The following is a 15,848-nucleotide window of genomic DNA, read 5'->3' as shown; positions in this document are numbered from 1 at the left end:
GGGCAGTATTTCAATCTTTCATTTTTCATTATTTTTGTTTTCTTGTACATACAAAATATTGCTCCATCTTGCATTTTAGTTAATTGTAGAAATGCATTCTTTTTAATATTGATTGACTTCCATGCCTTCATTGTAGTAGTTTTATCTACTCATTTTGAATCAAACCATATTCTAAAATGTCACTTATTTGATGACACTTCCATTTTTTGATGTATTGGTCGGTCAATAATTTTTTTATTTCTACTACTACTTCTTTTTCTTTTTTATTTTCTATTCTTTCATTTATTATTTCTTCTATTTTTGTTTCATTTATTTTATGAATTGGTGTTTTTTAATTCTATTCCATATTCCTTTCTTACTGTACCATCTATCTAATATGTTATTTCCTATTTCACTTTCTCTTGTACAGTAGTACATTATTGTTCTTACTAATTCAATAACATATTCGTCCATTATATTTATTAATCCTTCACCCATTTCTTCTAGAGGGACATACAACCTATCTTTGGAGTTTCACCAATGTATTTTGCCTTTCTTAAATATTTTCTTATCTCCAAATCAATTTTATCTAGGTCAGTTATTTTCCAATTTACAACTGATGCTGAATATCTGAAGATAGGGATTACTTCCGTGTTTGTTCTAGTATTATATCTTCTATTACCACTTTCATCAGTGTTTATTTCTTCCATCTTCTGATTCATTTTTTCTTTGATGGTTTTACAATTGAAGGTGTCATCAATTTCGTCGGACTGCCATATTCCTAAGTATTTATACAAGTCCTCATATTCAACTACGGGGATGTTTTACATTCCATTTGGTATTTCTTTAATGTTTTTTAATACCAATCCTGACTTTTTCTCATTCATTTCCATCAATATGTAACTTATTATTTCTTTAATTTCATTGTTAATTATTCAAATTACTTCACTACTTTCCGTCATTATTCTCAAATCATCAATATATAAAGTGTGATTTGATTTTGGGAATTTCTCTTCGATGATTTGAGAAATTACGTTCATCTGAATGATGAAGAGTAGAGGGGATAAGGAATCACCTTGTAAAATTCCTCTATTTAATTTAATACATCATAGATATTCATTAAATTTATAGCCAATGAATATCTTCCATCTAGTCATCATACTTTCAATAATGTCAATGATGACACCCTCTACATTAAAATACTTTAATGATTCAATTACCCATTCGTGGTTGACAGTGTCATATAATTTCTTAATGTCATAATATGACTCATCATATTTTGTTTATTTTTCTTCTTTCTGCTGCTTTAACATATAACTATTAATTATTCCTTCTTTATCAGCTAAAGACTGTAACTTACATCCCAATTGATTATTACTGATTTTCAATGATTCACAATTCATGTTAAGTCTTCTGTGAATCTTTTCTTTTAATATGGAGGTAAATACTTTCATAATTACATTTGTACAACTGATAGGACGATAATTAGTGACATTATTCATATCAATTTGTGGATTAATAAAGTTCTTCAACTTACCATGTCTCATTTGATGTTTTGAATGAAGTTTAACCATTCGTTAAAGATAGTGGGAATGATTTCTCTTGATGATGACATCATTTTCCAATAATACAAATATATAGTGTCTATTCCTGGTGTTTTCCAGTTATTTATTTTCATTATACTTGAATTTAATTCATTTATTGTTATTATGACACTATCATAATTGATATATCTTTCATTCAATAAGGTGATTTGTTTTATTTTCCAATTCTCTTTATTTAAATCACCTGTGTTTCATATAACGATTTCCAATATTCTAAAGTAATATCGTTATTTGGGTATATTTCATTTGTTGTTTCTTCCTTATTCTAATTTTCTTGTTAGAATCAAATATGATTTTATTTGTATTGATTCTGACCCTTTCTTCCTTATTAAATTTAATTCTTTGATCATTGTCATCATATATTTTATGTACTTTATTCTTTCTAGTGCTTTAACTTTTATTCATTCTTCTTCATATTCTTTTAATTTCATGATGCACTTTATTCTGTACAATTTCATTGAATATATCTTCTATTCTATTAATTTTATTTAGGATTTCTTTTATTTCATCAATTTTATCTCCTATTATTTTATTTTGGAGATAGAGGTGCATAACCATTGAAATCCTCTTCATATCATCTTGCAGATCCTGCATTCTGCTTCCTGACAATATCCATCTATTATTAATTTCCATTATTAATCAGTCAGCTTCTTGTCTTTGAAAGTAGTAACTAATGTTTGAACATTTTTCTACTTTCATTTCTTTTATTTTATTGATGAGAGTGTTAAGGTATTCTTCATCAATTTCTGTAGAGTTATTCTTTAATATGATGTTTTTTATTATTGAATCACACTCTACTCTTCCTTCTATTATATCATTTACTTTCATTTTAATGTATTGTTTAGTGCTTTCTTTTATTTTATGTGATATTTTAATATATTTAATATATTCATTTTCATTATTGACATTGATATTTATCATTTTTATTATACTTTCTATTTGTTCCCATCTTAATTTCTTATATAATTTCTTGTTTAACCAATTAATTGCAAAACAATACAACACTTCAATTAAAATTCTATTTCTTTCTTTTGTTGTATTTCTTGTCTGATTATCATCTCTTGTTTTTTGACAATCAGTGCTTTGCTTTTCTCTTCGATTTCCACTACTGTCTTTTTCATAGGAGTAGTTTCGTTCATCTCCATTGTTCCTGATGATGCTTTCCTCAATATTGGTTGTGTATTTATCACAAGTGTCATCGTTTTCTTCTTCTCTAATTCCTTCTGTGAGATAAAATTTTCAATATCATCTTGTTGTTTTGATATTATTTGTTTTTGTGTTTCATTTTCTTTTTGTGTGTTGTCTAATTCTTCTCTTGTTCTTTCTGTAATCTCATGACTTATTATTGCTGCTTGTTGAATTTCAGAGATTTGTTTTTCTTTATCTCTTAACTTACTCTTCAGCTCCTCAACTTTCTTCTCTAGTACTTCTGCTTGTTCCTCTAACACACTATTCTTCTTCTCCAGTAATTCTCCTTTTTTCTTCAGCTCTTCAGCTTTCTCCTTTTTATTCATCCTTTTCCTTCTGTAACTTCCCTTTAGTGGATTTTAGACTTCGAATGGTTTCTTCTTTGTTATTCATTTCCATGATTTTCCTTCTATCTCATTTATTTTTCCTTGTAATTTTATATTTTCTTCTGTTAGTTTTTCATTTTCTTTCTTCATTTCATTATAATTCGTTTGAACTTTCTTAATTTCTTTTTTCATAATTTCTATCTCTTTCTCAAATTCTTTCCTAACTATTTCTTTTGCTTTTTCCATCATTTCATCTGAGATGGCTTGTTCTTCTTCCTTTCTTTTCATACTATATTCTTTAATTTCTTCTTCTATTCTTTTAATCTGCTTTTGAAGTATTTTAATTTCTTCTTTTTCTTTATAATTTTCATCTTCATTCTTTGTTTCTTCTTGTGTTTTTCTTTCTTTTTCTGTTTCATTTATTATTTTAGCCATTTTACATCTTTTTTTTTGTAATTCTTTGATTGGGTTTCTACTTTTCATTTCTGTTTCGATTGCTTGGATGTCTTCTTCCCATCCTTTTGTTCTTTCCTTAAATTCTTCTTGCATTTCTTTCTAATTGCATATACTTCTTGAAGAATATCATATCATCTTTTTCTTTTACCTTCGTATTTTTTAAGTATTTCTGAATATTCTCCCTTTTCCCATTTACTTGTTATTCCTTTTATTCTTTCATGTATATCTTTTATTGTTAACCATATATGTCTATTGTTTGTATATTCATTATTATTCCAGTATTTATCATGTTTTTTATTCGTTCTTCTTTGTCTTTGTTGTTTTTAATCATTTTTCTCTTGGTATTTCTTTTATCATAATTGTGATATCTTTTATTATAATCTTAATATCTTTTATTGTTGTTATTGGCATTTAACCTTGTATTTCTATGTCTTGTTTGCTTTTCTTTACAAGAAGTCAAGGCGTTACTCCATAACAATGGCAATAAAATTTGTTGTATATCCTGAATTGGAAAAGGATCTGAAAGTATCAAATTAATTAAAATATTAAAAATTGACATTGACATCGAGAAAGAAATTAAAAACCTTGTCATAAAAAACATGATGGATGTCATGGAATATTGATTTTATCATAACCAAACATACTCCGTAGAGCTGATTGAAGAAGACTCATTGTTATTAGTCTCCCCTAATCCAGGAAGAATAGAAGTATTTCTATTAATACTTAATTAATTGCTTTATTTATTTATTTTTGACTTTTATAAAAATTTTTTTAAATTTGATACTTCTTCAGATAACTATAACAAAAAAAATTTAACAAAAAATGAGTCATTTTTCATTCAGGTTTAGTGTTGTTTTTTTCCATGGTTTTTATTCTTCTTTTTATTTTCTTGGAATTGTTTTTTTTGTGGTTGTTGTTGCTTACTTTCCTTCTTTTGTGGTTGTTGTTGCTTACTTTCCTTCTTTTGTGGTTGTTGAGGTTTTTTTTCTTGTTTAGGTGGTTGAGGTTTTTTTTCTTGTTTAGGTGGTTGAGGTTTCTTTTCCTCTTTTTTAATAACTTCTTTCTTAGGAGACTCTTCCTCTTCTTCGTCATCCTCCATGTCATCAAATGTCATATCATCATCATCCTCAAACTTTGTTATATCATCAAAATCAATATCCATATAAACAGTAATTTCATCATCTCCAATTAATTCAAAATCAGCAGATGGGCCTGCTACAATAATCTCAGCAAAGTATTGAGGATGTTCTGGAGTAAGTGTACATAAGATAGCTCGTAATTCTTCTTCTTTTTCATTATAAACTTTTAAAACAACACTTGATGGTTTATTTCCTTTATATGCAAAATTTAATAATTTAACATATGAACCATCAGGAATATCCATATGATGTCCTGTTTTAGTTACAACAAATGATTCCATAACCTAAAATTGATATATATTTTTTAAGTTTCATTTCAAGGGTTTTTATATATCTTTTTTATGACTTATTATAAAATTAAAACTATTTTATTTAACAATAGAAAATAATGGAAATTAATGACTTGAAATACATATTTATTTAATTCATTGTTGATTCGTTTTGGTCATTGTCTTCTACAAATAAACATACATTTTGGTGATCTTGTGCAACGTTAAATTCATCACATTGATACTCTATTGATGAACATGAAAGTTTAACTTGAACTTTATCCCCCCTTGCTTCTTCAGCATTTTCAGCATAAGTAATCAAAGGAGTATCCCCTCGTTTAAATTGCATTCTTTTTCCTTTAGCAACTAGATGAGGGTCAAGACAATTCCAAGGAACTTCTGATGTTAGTTGGAATTGAACTTGTTTAGGGTCTGTAAATTGAACATAGTCAGGAAAGTCTGGATTTCTTTGCATTAATGTAGATACTGTTGGTTTAAATGTTGGTTGGAAAATAAATACAATCCAACATGCAATACATGAAAGTGCAAATGATACAATAAAGAAATTCACAAATGAAGCTTTAATATTTTGACTTCCACCCCAAACAAATAACATTACACAAATATATATCCCAAGGAATATTTGAAGTGCAGAACCCATAAGAAAAGTTATTGCTACAGACACTAGTCCAAGGTTTATTAATCCAAAATTAAGACTAATTGAAATATTATCCCACTTTCCATTTGAACATAATTTCTTTGAAATCCAATAACAAGATGCTACTAATGTAGAATATGTCCATATAAATGGGAACCTTCCATCAAACGATAAAATGCCTGAAATAATAGTAAAGAATATTGCTATTGGAAATACAAATTCAGTTGGACCTAAGGAGATATTTCTCTCTTCTTTGTTTTTTACCTGATTAATAATATCTAAAGTCTGGTTAACATTGTAACAAAATTGTTTACTTTTTGCTGTTTTATGTTCAAGATTGTTTAATTGAAATGAGAGTTGTTTTAATGACTCAACAATAAATGGTAATAAAGCTAATGGGTCAATAGATAGTGAACCATCTTCATCTTCCCTAACAGCCTCAGGAATGACTTCTTTTAATTCTTGTGCAATAAAGCCAAATCGAGTTTTGTCATCATTCAAGTATTTATATGATTTACCAGTAATCATTAATATAGTATTAAGTGCATCAGAAATTTTCTTAATATCTTTTTTACTTCTTCTATCTGAACGTTGTAAAAATCCATTTTCAGCAAATACTTCCCCAGCAACATGAAGACGTTTAATATTTTGATTAATCATATAAACTCTAATAAATTCTTCATTATTTGTTAATAATTGATAAGCAATAGGACTTAAACTAATTTGTTGTGGAATTTGAGTTGTTTGACAGATATTTGCATTAATTGTTTGTGCAGTTTGAATTTGTTGTTGCATTTCAGGTGTTAAAATATAATTGATTTCATCTGTTCCAATTGGGTTTGTAGTATACATAGTCATTGTTCTATTTGTTTCCATTGAACTTGAATTTTGTTGAGAATTTGAATTAGTTTTAGATATTTGGTTTGGGCTTGTTGTCATCATAAAATCTGGTGAAATACCACTTAACGTTTGAGGGGAAATGCTTTGAGGAGGGGTAATCTTATTAGTAATAACAAATTGGGGAATAACTGAAGGTGTTGGTGTAATCATTGTTTGTTGTTCTGCAATGTCTCCATTAGTTAAATCACCCATGTCATATGGTCTTCTTTTTCTTTCACTTTCTGCATTTGTGACATACTTTAGAAAGGGAATACACAATTTTTTAATTTCTTCTTTATTTTCAATTGATTTAAATGATTCTTTTGAGCCATTAAGATATCTTAAATGAATATCCCATATATGTGAAATACAATTATATTTAGTTTTTAATCCTTCATTACATCCAGGATACGTACATTGGTATTCTTTATAACGGACTCGTTGTTTATCTTTTGTTAGTCCTTTAGGGGTTTTTACATCTTTAGTTGTTTGCATGGATAATATGATTCAATCTAAGTTCATCTAACTTTTCTAATTATTTTTATAAATAAGTTTTTTGTTTTTGATGATTTAATTTTTTGTCAGGACATATCCTTTTGACTGACTTAATCAACACAAAACTATTTTGAATTATTTTTTCTTTTTACTGAAGTATAAGAACTTAAGGCATTATCTTAGAATAATAAAGAAAATAGTTGTATATAAGAGAAGATCAAAGTACTAGAAGAATTTATAGCTTAGCTTTTATTCCACTTAAAAAAAGGATAATTTCAAAAAAAAAGTTACAAAATACAAAAAAACAGTGAGGAATAAATCGTTATAATAAAAAGAGTTATTGTTATCGTTCTTTAAAAATGAATAATAAAAATTTAATGAAAAACATTATGTTTAATAAATAATTTTGTGTTTTTTCTATAAAAAAAAACTAAAAAAATTAGAAATGATTCCACAGTCATTAAGGCAACTCCAAAGTGAAATTCTCGAAACAATCACAAAAGAAAACTTTACAGGAAAAACACCAGAAGAAATAAAAAAGAATGAAATCCAAATGGATAAAGTTTCATTAATAATTGATAAATTAGAAATGGTGTTTTATACAGAAAATGAGATACCAGCCGAATTTGCCAAATCTATTTATCCATATATTTTTAATGGAATTTTATTTTTTGAAGAATGTCCATTAAAAGATCAACATTGGAGAAATAATTGTGTAGAAAAGTTATTTAATTTTTTATATAAAATATTATCTAAAGATAGATTAGATAAAATTATAACAATCGCAACTCATATGTTTGAATGTGGAAAAGAAAGAGTAGAATTAGTAACTGTTTCACTTATTAATGAAATTGTATCACTTTTTCCAGAAGAAACTAAAAAATTAGATATTGAAAAAACATTAACAACACTTATTATTAATAAATTAAATAATTATGTTGGTAAAGAAATTAATAATATTCCAAATCAAGAAACATTTTATCGTATGGTTTTATACCCATATAAAGCAGATGTATTATTTGAAATATCAAAACTTATTTGTACTATTGTAGATCAAAATCCTTCTTTATTACAAACATTTTCTGATGTTATTGAATCAACTGTATTAGTTTTTAAAAATCCTCTTCCTCCTCTTTCAACTAATAATTTTAAAGTTCTAATTCAATTATATCAAGCATTTTGTAAATTTGCATTGATTTATATTAGAGCAAATTCAAAAAATGAAAGTCGTTCAGAAATGGTTAGAACTGTTCATCAAAGATTTCTTTGTTTAGCAAATGATTCATTTACTCTTCCAAGAGATTTATTTCAAGATGGAGTAAATACACTAATTGAAATTGGTTCAATATTAGAAAAAGCAGAAGAGTCGTTAAAAAATATTGACATTCAACCTAATTCAAGATTATTAGTTGTATTTAATAAAGTATTGGAAATGGTTGCTAAGTCATATCCAAAAGCACTCACAACAAGTGCAATTATTAATTTATTTAATATTTCATGGAGAATAATAACATCACACAGACTAGGTATTCATAATATGATTCATGCAATTAAATTTATTAAACAAGTATTTGATAATATTTGTCCTAATAAAAATGTTTCATCAGAGGTTAAAAGACAATCAGCTTTTACAATTAAACAATTCACATTATTAATGAGACATTTTACTGTAATTACTAAACTTATTATATTCCTTCCTAATCCTTCAGAAAATATTAAACATTTCTTTTGGAATACAACATCGAGAAATACTCCAAGAATTATTGAAAATGCATTTGAATTTTTAAAACCAATGGTTGATATGTTACTCACTGTAACAGAGACATTTCAAAATGAAGATGGTTTAATGGATCAATTAATATATGAATTTTTTAAACAATGTGTTCATTATACAATTATGTGTAATAGTGATGATGAAAAACAAACATATAATAAATTAGGACTTAATATTCCTTCATTAACTGATACAATGAAAAGAATATTATCAAAAATTCAATCAAATAATAAACCTGATAGTATTAAACAAATTTATATTGTTAAAAAAAGTGTTAGATATTTATTAAAACGTGCATTTGAAATTAATTCAAATGAAACAAATAAAATATTATCAATATATGATGACTTCTTATTATTTTTTGATAAATATGTTACAGAAGAAACATTTACAACATTTTATGAATATATTGAAAAAGGAAAAAATATTGAAGATATTGCAATTCTTTTTAAAAAAGTGTGTTATAAAATTAAGTCATATATTGACCCATTATTTAAAGAACAAAATACTATTTCTAATTTCTCTATTGCTGAATATCAACAAACATTTATTTTTATTGTTGGAAAATGTTTTAAAAAAATTGGTCAATATCTTACTATTGATGATCAAATAGAAGTTGAGCCATACGTTATTATTTTAGATGGTTTATATTCTTTATATTCTTTAGAAATTGTTTCTTCATTAAATGAAAAAAATGCAGAACTTTTTACAAAAATTTATATGAATAATCCAAATTGTGAAGTTCCATTCTTTTATTTATCTGAATATATTTCTTCATTAACTGATTTAAATGAATTAATTCATTTACCATCTCCATTATTAAAAATTGCTGAGTCTTGTTTACGTTTACCTTTACCTGCAGATAAGTTAGTTTCTTTTATGTTTATTTCACTTCCAATTGCTTCTTCTATTATTTGTCTTAAAAAAGCTCCAGAAAGTTTACGTTCAGCTGCTTATAGATATTTATCAGTTGTTTGTACTGTATGTCCACCTTCATTACTTTATAAGTATATACCATCAGTTGATTTACTTAAAAAAACATTAGCAACTATTCTTTCTAATCCTCCAAAGCAATTGTCTGATTTTCCAACACATGAAAATATTAATCCTAAACAATCAATCTTTTGTGTTGATGAACCTTTTAAATCAGCTCTCATATCTTCATTAGCAGCTTTAGAAGTTTTACCAAGTGATACACCAAAAAAAGAACCAATAGAAATTCAATTTACAATTCAATTAGATAAAATAACAATTACATTTGACTTAGAACCTTATTATGAAGATTATATTAATAAATTAGAAAAAGAACCAGAAAAAATATGTGGAATGTATCCTATTCTAAAACAAGCTATTAAACAACAATGTCATCCATATTTATTATCAATGTATTTCATTACTTTAGAAAAACAAAGTTACGAAGAAAAACTTAATGGAATTCATTTAAAAGAAATTAGAGATATAATTAAATATGATATGATGAAGTATGTAGAAGGGTTTATTCATTATTTTGAAATTGCTGGAAAAAATGAAGAGGCGTTTACTATTGTTTGTAATGATTTTATTCAAATGATTTCAGAAAATGGAGGAATAGAAAATAATAGAGAATCTATTTCTTATTTAATTTCATTAATTTCAAGACATGAACAAACTCTTGGTTTTGACCTTCACGCATTAGAATTTATTCATAAATATTCATTAAAATATAATGATTGGTTATCTATTGATAGTCATATAACTGTACGTTATTTATTTGATGTTACTCAACGAGAATATCATAATGGAACTATTACAAGAATATTAGATGTATTATTAAGTCCAACATCATTAGACTCTATTATTCAAACAATTGATGACTCTTTACCAAGATGGTTACATGATTTATTTTCAACAGTTGTTCAATCAAATAGTCCACATGGAATAAAATATATTATTGAATTCTTTAAATCAAATATAGGTCATCCAGAAACAAGTTTATTGTTATTATTTAATATTGATCCAAAAAATCCAAATTATAATGAAATGATTAAATATCAAATTCAAATATTATATTTCTTAATGCCAACATATAAAGATAATTCATTATATAAAGAAAAAGTACATCAATTATATTCAGTTAAAATACCAAGACAATATATTATTAAAGTTGATTTATTATTTCAAAGTTGTTGTAATAAAGAAGATTATTATAAATTTGTTATTCAATCCATGCAAAGTAAAGATAATGAAATTGCTTCATATTTTTGTAATGTTTGTATTAAATCATTAGAAAATGATAAAGAAATTATTGAAAAATTAATTGAAAATATTGATGAAAATAAATATATTGGATGTCAACATGTTGAATTATTTGATTTCTTATTAAATCATACAAATGAAACAATTAAAGAAAAAACAATACAACGTTTAACTCCTGAAATAGATAGCTTAAAAGAAGACATGAATAAAAAAAAAAATATTCATTCTTTCTTAAATAAATTAAATGGATTTATTCAATTTAAATATTCAACCGAAGGAATTTCATCAGTTTTAAATGAATTAAAAGAAATGGGAGAATATGAACATTTATTATCATCTATTCCATCATTAAAAAGAGTATTAAATATTGATCCACAACAAACAGTTTCTATAATTTTAAGTGATGAAAAAAATACAAAAACATTACTTGAATTATTAGCATCAATTCCTGATTTACAATTATTTGATTATTTGTTTCAACCATTATTAAATAATAGTGATTCATTATGGAAAAAAGAACAAGGTCCAATTATTCTTTTACCATTTTTAGTTAAATATTCTAAACAACGCCAATTCACAGAAGAAATGAGTAATGCCATTATCTCTCTTTCATATTCAACATCTAAAATGAATGATGTTAATGCTAAATTATATACTAAACTATTACTCCATATTATGAAATATCAAACAAGTGATGCAGAATTAATAAGACAAGTTTTATCAACATTACAAACAGGTGAACAAGAAAAATATCATTTTGTAATGCTTTATTTTATTATGAATTTTCCAAATGATGTAAAAAATTTATTATTAACAATGAGAGCAATTAATGAAGCTGTAGATGGTAAATGGAGACTATTAGTTTATGCACTTCAATATGTTATTGTTCCATTAATTAGAGTTCATCATAAAGAATTCACAGGAAATGTTCTTGATGAATTAAAAAAAATGTTATCAGTTATACCAAATAATAATAATGTAACATTATTTGATGAAGTACAAGGAACTCAATTACATGTTATTATTGAAATTATTCAAAATTATCCAGAATTATTAGACTCATTAAGAAATATTGTATTAGAAAAGTCAAATCCACCAACATCATTACATAATGCTTGTTTAAAATTACATGCACAATTATTAGTATTTACTCCAACGTGTGGAATTTCATTAGAATCAATTTTAGAAGATTTATTAACATTACCAATAAATGAAATTTATTTCAATTCTATTAGTATTGGAAATATTGAAGTTGAAACAATTCAACATTTATTTGAATCTTCACTTCAAGAACATGAAAATATTTGTAAAATTATTTTAAGACATATTAATTCACCATATCAAGAAAATTTACTTCCATTCACTTTTCCAGTTAAATATTTCTTTGTGTTTTATAAACAACGTAAATTATTTGTTCCAACAATACTTAGATCAATTCAACATTTTGGAACAAAAAGAGAACTTATCAAATGTATTGACTTAAGTGAATTAATAGTTAATTGGGAAAGATTTAGAGTAAAAAAAGAAGGACTAAAACCGTTGAGTGAAGCACCTGTATTAGTTAATATTTTAAAACAATGTCTTCAACAAAATAATGATAATGAATCATTATTTCCATTGTGTAAAACAGTTGTTGTTAATAATTTTAAAGAACAAGCATTATCATTAGCACAAGCAAAAAACAAATCACAAAATCAAGTAAAAAATGCAATTAAAAGATTATCTGAAAATATTGAATCAATACTAACTATTTGGGGAAGTGAAAGTAAAGAACCAATTTTAACTTATGATGAATTAACAAAAATTAGTGGGCCAAGAGAAATTTCAATGCTTAGAGATTTCTTAGTTGCTTCTGCCAAAGCAACTCCACCAGTATTGTATGATGGGTTTAAAATTGTTTTTGATGGGATACAAAATGAACCTGAAAAAGAAGTAGAACAATATGTTCCATTAGTGAGTGGTTATTTAACTGATCCAAAAAAACATGGAGAAATGCAAAAGATATTGAATGAAATATTAATTCCAAAAAGATGTTTTAGTTGTGTTAAAGAATATGTAATAAAAAAGAAAATTGATTATATAAATGGATTTAAAGCAAAAATGGGGGATGAATTTAAAAAGATATTAAAAGAAGCAAATGAATCACCATTGATGGCACAAAAACCTGTTTGTGAAAAATTAAAAGACATATTAGATATTTGGAATCAAGTAGATAGAGAAGGGCAAGACAATTATATTTGGGTATTAGGAACTGATCTTTTTGAAACTTTAGCTGCAACAAAAACACAGCTTAGTGGTGAAGGTCAATTAGTTAATGAATTTATTTCAATGATGAAAAGTGGAAGAAGAATTGAACAAGAGTCTTTATTAAAAAATATGGGGAATTATTTTACTAAACCCAAACGTCCAGTTGTAGAAAGTCAAAGAGTTGAATTTTTAGAATATATGTTAAAAGAAGATGAAAATATAACTATTAGAACATGTGGTATGGAAAATGAAAGTACAAACAGTAAATATATAGACAAGTTTGTCTCTAAATTAACTCAAACAACACCTGAATCATTATTATCAGAAATTGTAAAAAAATCAGTACCAAATAATCAATTTACAGAAAAATGGGTTGGTGTGTTAGTTAGTATTTTTATTAGAAAATTAAGTCCTGATAATATATTAAGTGGGTTAGTGTTAACAAATCAAAAATTAGCAGAAAATATATTTATTTCATTAATTTCTACTTTAATTCATATTCAAGAAAAAGAAACAGAAAATAATATTGCTAGAATTTATAAAGAAAGAAAAGAATTTGGAGAACATGTTTTGATTCAAGTTATTTGTGAAAATAATATTGATATTGGTAATTTAACACTATGGGATCCAAGTCTTATTAAAATTTATGGTAAATCAGTCAAATATTTAAGAGACAATTTTATTAAATATAATAAACCAGAATTACTTTCACAATTATATACATTTATTATTAAAAATCCTATTGAAAAATATCATTTATTAGCACCTTTAATCAAAAATGAAAGATTAAAACAATGTATGGAACAATTCCCACGTCGTGCTGAATCACTTCATAATATTATGAATGATATTTTAATAGAAATGCAAAAAAATAAAGACCCAGAAATTGGGTTTGCAAGTGAATTAAAAATTGATTTAGCACTTATGTTAAATTTAACTGATCCATTAAAAAAATATGGAGAAATTGCAATTAAAATTTGTAAAAATAAAGAAGAAAAAAGAAGAGTAAATGATCTATTAGCTGTTTGTTCATTTAGAAAAATGGGAGGAGAAAAAGACTATATAAATGGTGATGATTGTTTACAATATATTCATTTATTATGTAATAAATTAACTCCTGAAAGAGCTGATAGATCTGGACTTAATGCTGAATTTTCTAAAGACCTTCTTAAATTAGTTGAGTCATTTGAAAATAAAATTAAATGGGGTGATTTAAATGAATGGTCTGTATTAAATGAAATATGTCAAATAGCAATTATTTTGAGAGAATTTATTGAAACTCAATATTTTATGTATGTTTATTGTATTGTCACTGATACTTCAGATACTTTTGATAAAGTGTCAAGTTATTCTACTTTATTTACACTAGAATCTAATACTAAAGATTTATATATAGTGAGAAAATATGCTATTGATCATCATAAAAAAACATTTCAAAGTTTAGCTAATAAAAAAAATTCTGTTCCCTCAATTAATGCTATTGTTCTTAAATTTGAAAAATTAGATATTTTAAATCAAATTGAATATGCAAGATATCATAGAAGAATGGGATTATTCTCTCCTGCAATAACAATATTAGAAGAATTAGAAGAACGTGTTAAAGAACTTCAAGGAACATCAAAAACTCATTCAGATTCACTTAAACCAAATGATGAAATAAATAGTTTATTAATTAGAATTTCTTTAGAAAAAGTACTTAACGCAAATGCTCTTGAACGTCCATTACAAATGGTTAATATTATGCAAAGTACTTATGAAAATTATATTCAACCGTATATTGAATCACCTTCAAAAAATACAGAAGAAATTAATATGTTCTTTAGAACATTAAAAGTGTTACAATATCCTTCAATTGACTGACTTTTTATTGTTTTTTATTTTTTATTTTTTTGATATTAAAATCATAAAATTTCTTCTTATCTTTTGTTCATATACAAAAGAATAATTAAAAAATAGTAAAAAAAATAATAAAATATAGAAAAATGGGATAAAGAAAAAAAGTCAAACTATTAAAAGGTAATTAAATAAAAAATGAGTAAAGGAGGATCAGAAACGAATTTATTGAGAATAGAAGGTTTGTTTATAATAAATAGAAAAGAAAAAGAAAGATTTAAAGAATAGTTCTTGAAGGACAGCATTTATTTGTTAGAGAAAATACAAGTGGAGAAGCAACAGTTTGTGAAATAAGAAATAAAAGAAACAAGAAGAAATAACAAAGTAGTTGGTAATTTCAGTAGAGAAAGAAAAGAAGAAAATTAAAATAAATAGAAAAGATAATCCTATTCCAGGGACACCAAATAATAAGATTGAAATAGGAAAAATTCCAATGGGAGAACATGAAATTCATTTTTTATTTACTGATGCTGAAAAGAAACAACCAGCAAAGCATTATAGATGTAGTGTTCCTATGACTGAATTATTACCATATAATACTAATCATGTTAAAGAATTAGAATTTAAAAATGAAGCTAATGCAGAAGATGAACAAAAACCAATATTTAAAATATCAATGTTTTTGTTTCAACAAAGAGACACTAAAGCAGATAAAGCTATTTTAAAGAAAGCAGGAGCATTATTAATTGCTACAAATAATTCCGAT

General features: G+C 25.3%; 3 protein-coding genes across 3 annotated transcripts, besides 2 other annotated features; 1 reads left to right on the top strand and 2 right to left on the bottom strand.

Moving 5' to 3' along the window:
* Positions 1–4,074: part of a repeat region that runs on past the window's edge.
* Positions 4,075–4,291: a repeat region.
* Positions 4,292–4,397: 106 nt separating this feature from the next.
* EHI_178460 (uncharacterized protein) lies at positions 4,398–4,973 on the bottom strand (the record flags this gene model as incomplete). Its single annotated transcript, XM_647947.1, has 1 exon — positions 4,398–4,973. The coding sequence occupies one exon, from the start codon at positions 4,971–4,973 to the stop codon at positions 4,398–4,400; it is 576 nt and encodes a 191-aa protein (XP_653039.1).
* Positions 4,974–5,112: 139 nt separating this feature from the next.
* On the bottom strand, positions 5,113–6,993 carry EHI_178450 (uncharacterized protein; the record flags this gene model as incomplete). Its single annotated transcript, XM_647926.1, has 1 exon — positions 5,113–6,993. One exon carries the CDS (start codon positions 6,991–6,993, stop codon positions 5,113–5,115), a length of 1,881 nt encoding a protein of 626 aa, XP_653018.1.
* A 445-nt stretch (positions 6,994–7,438) lies between these two features.
* Positions 7,439–15,109, top strand: EHI_178440 (uncharacterized protein; the record flags this gene model as incomplete). Its single annotated transcript, XM_647927.2, has 2 exons — positions 7,439–7,976; positions 8,046–15,109. 2 exons carry the CDS (start codon positions 7,439–7,441, stop codon positions 15,107–15,109), a joined length of 7,602 nt encoding a protein of 2,533 aa, XP_653019.2.
* Between the last annotated feature and the right edge of the window lie 739 nt (positions 15,110–15,848).

This window comes from Entamoeba histolytica, genomic scaffold (genome assembly GCF_000208925.1).
Source record: "Entamoeba histolytica HM-1:IMSS scf_1104750518997 genomic scaffold, whole genome shotgun sequence".
Classification (NCBI taxonomy): domain Eukaryota; phylum Evosea; order Mastigamoebida; family Endamoebidae; genus Entamoeba; species Entamoeba histolytica.
The sequence above is the reverse complement of the archived record's forward strand: the minus strand, read 5'-3'. Positions and strand labels throughout refer to the sequence as shown.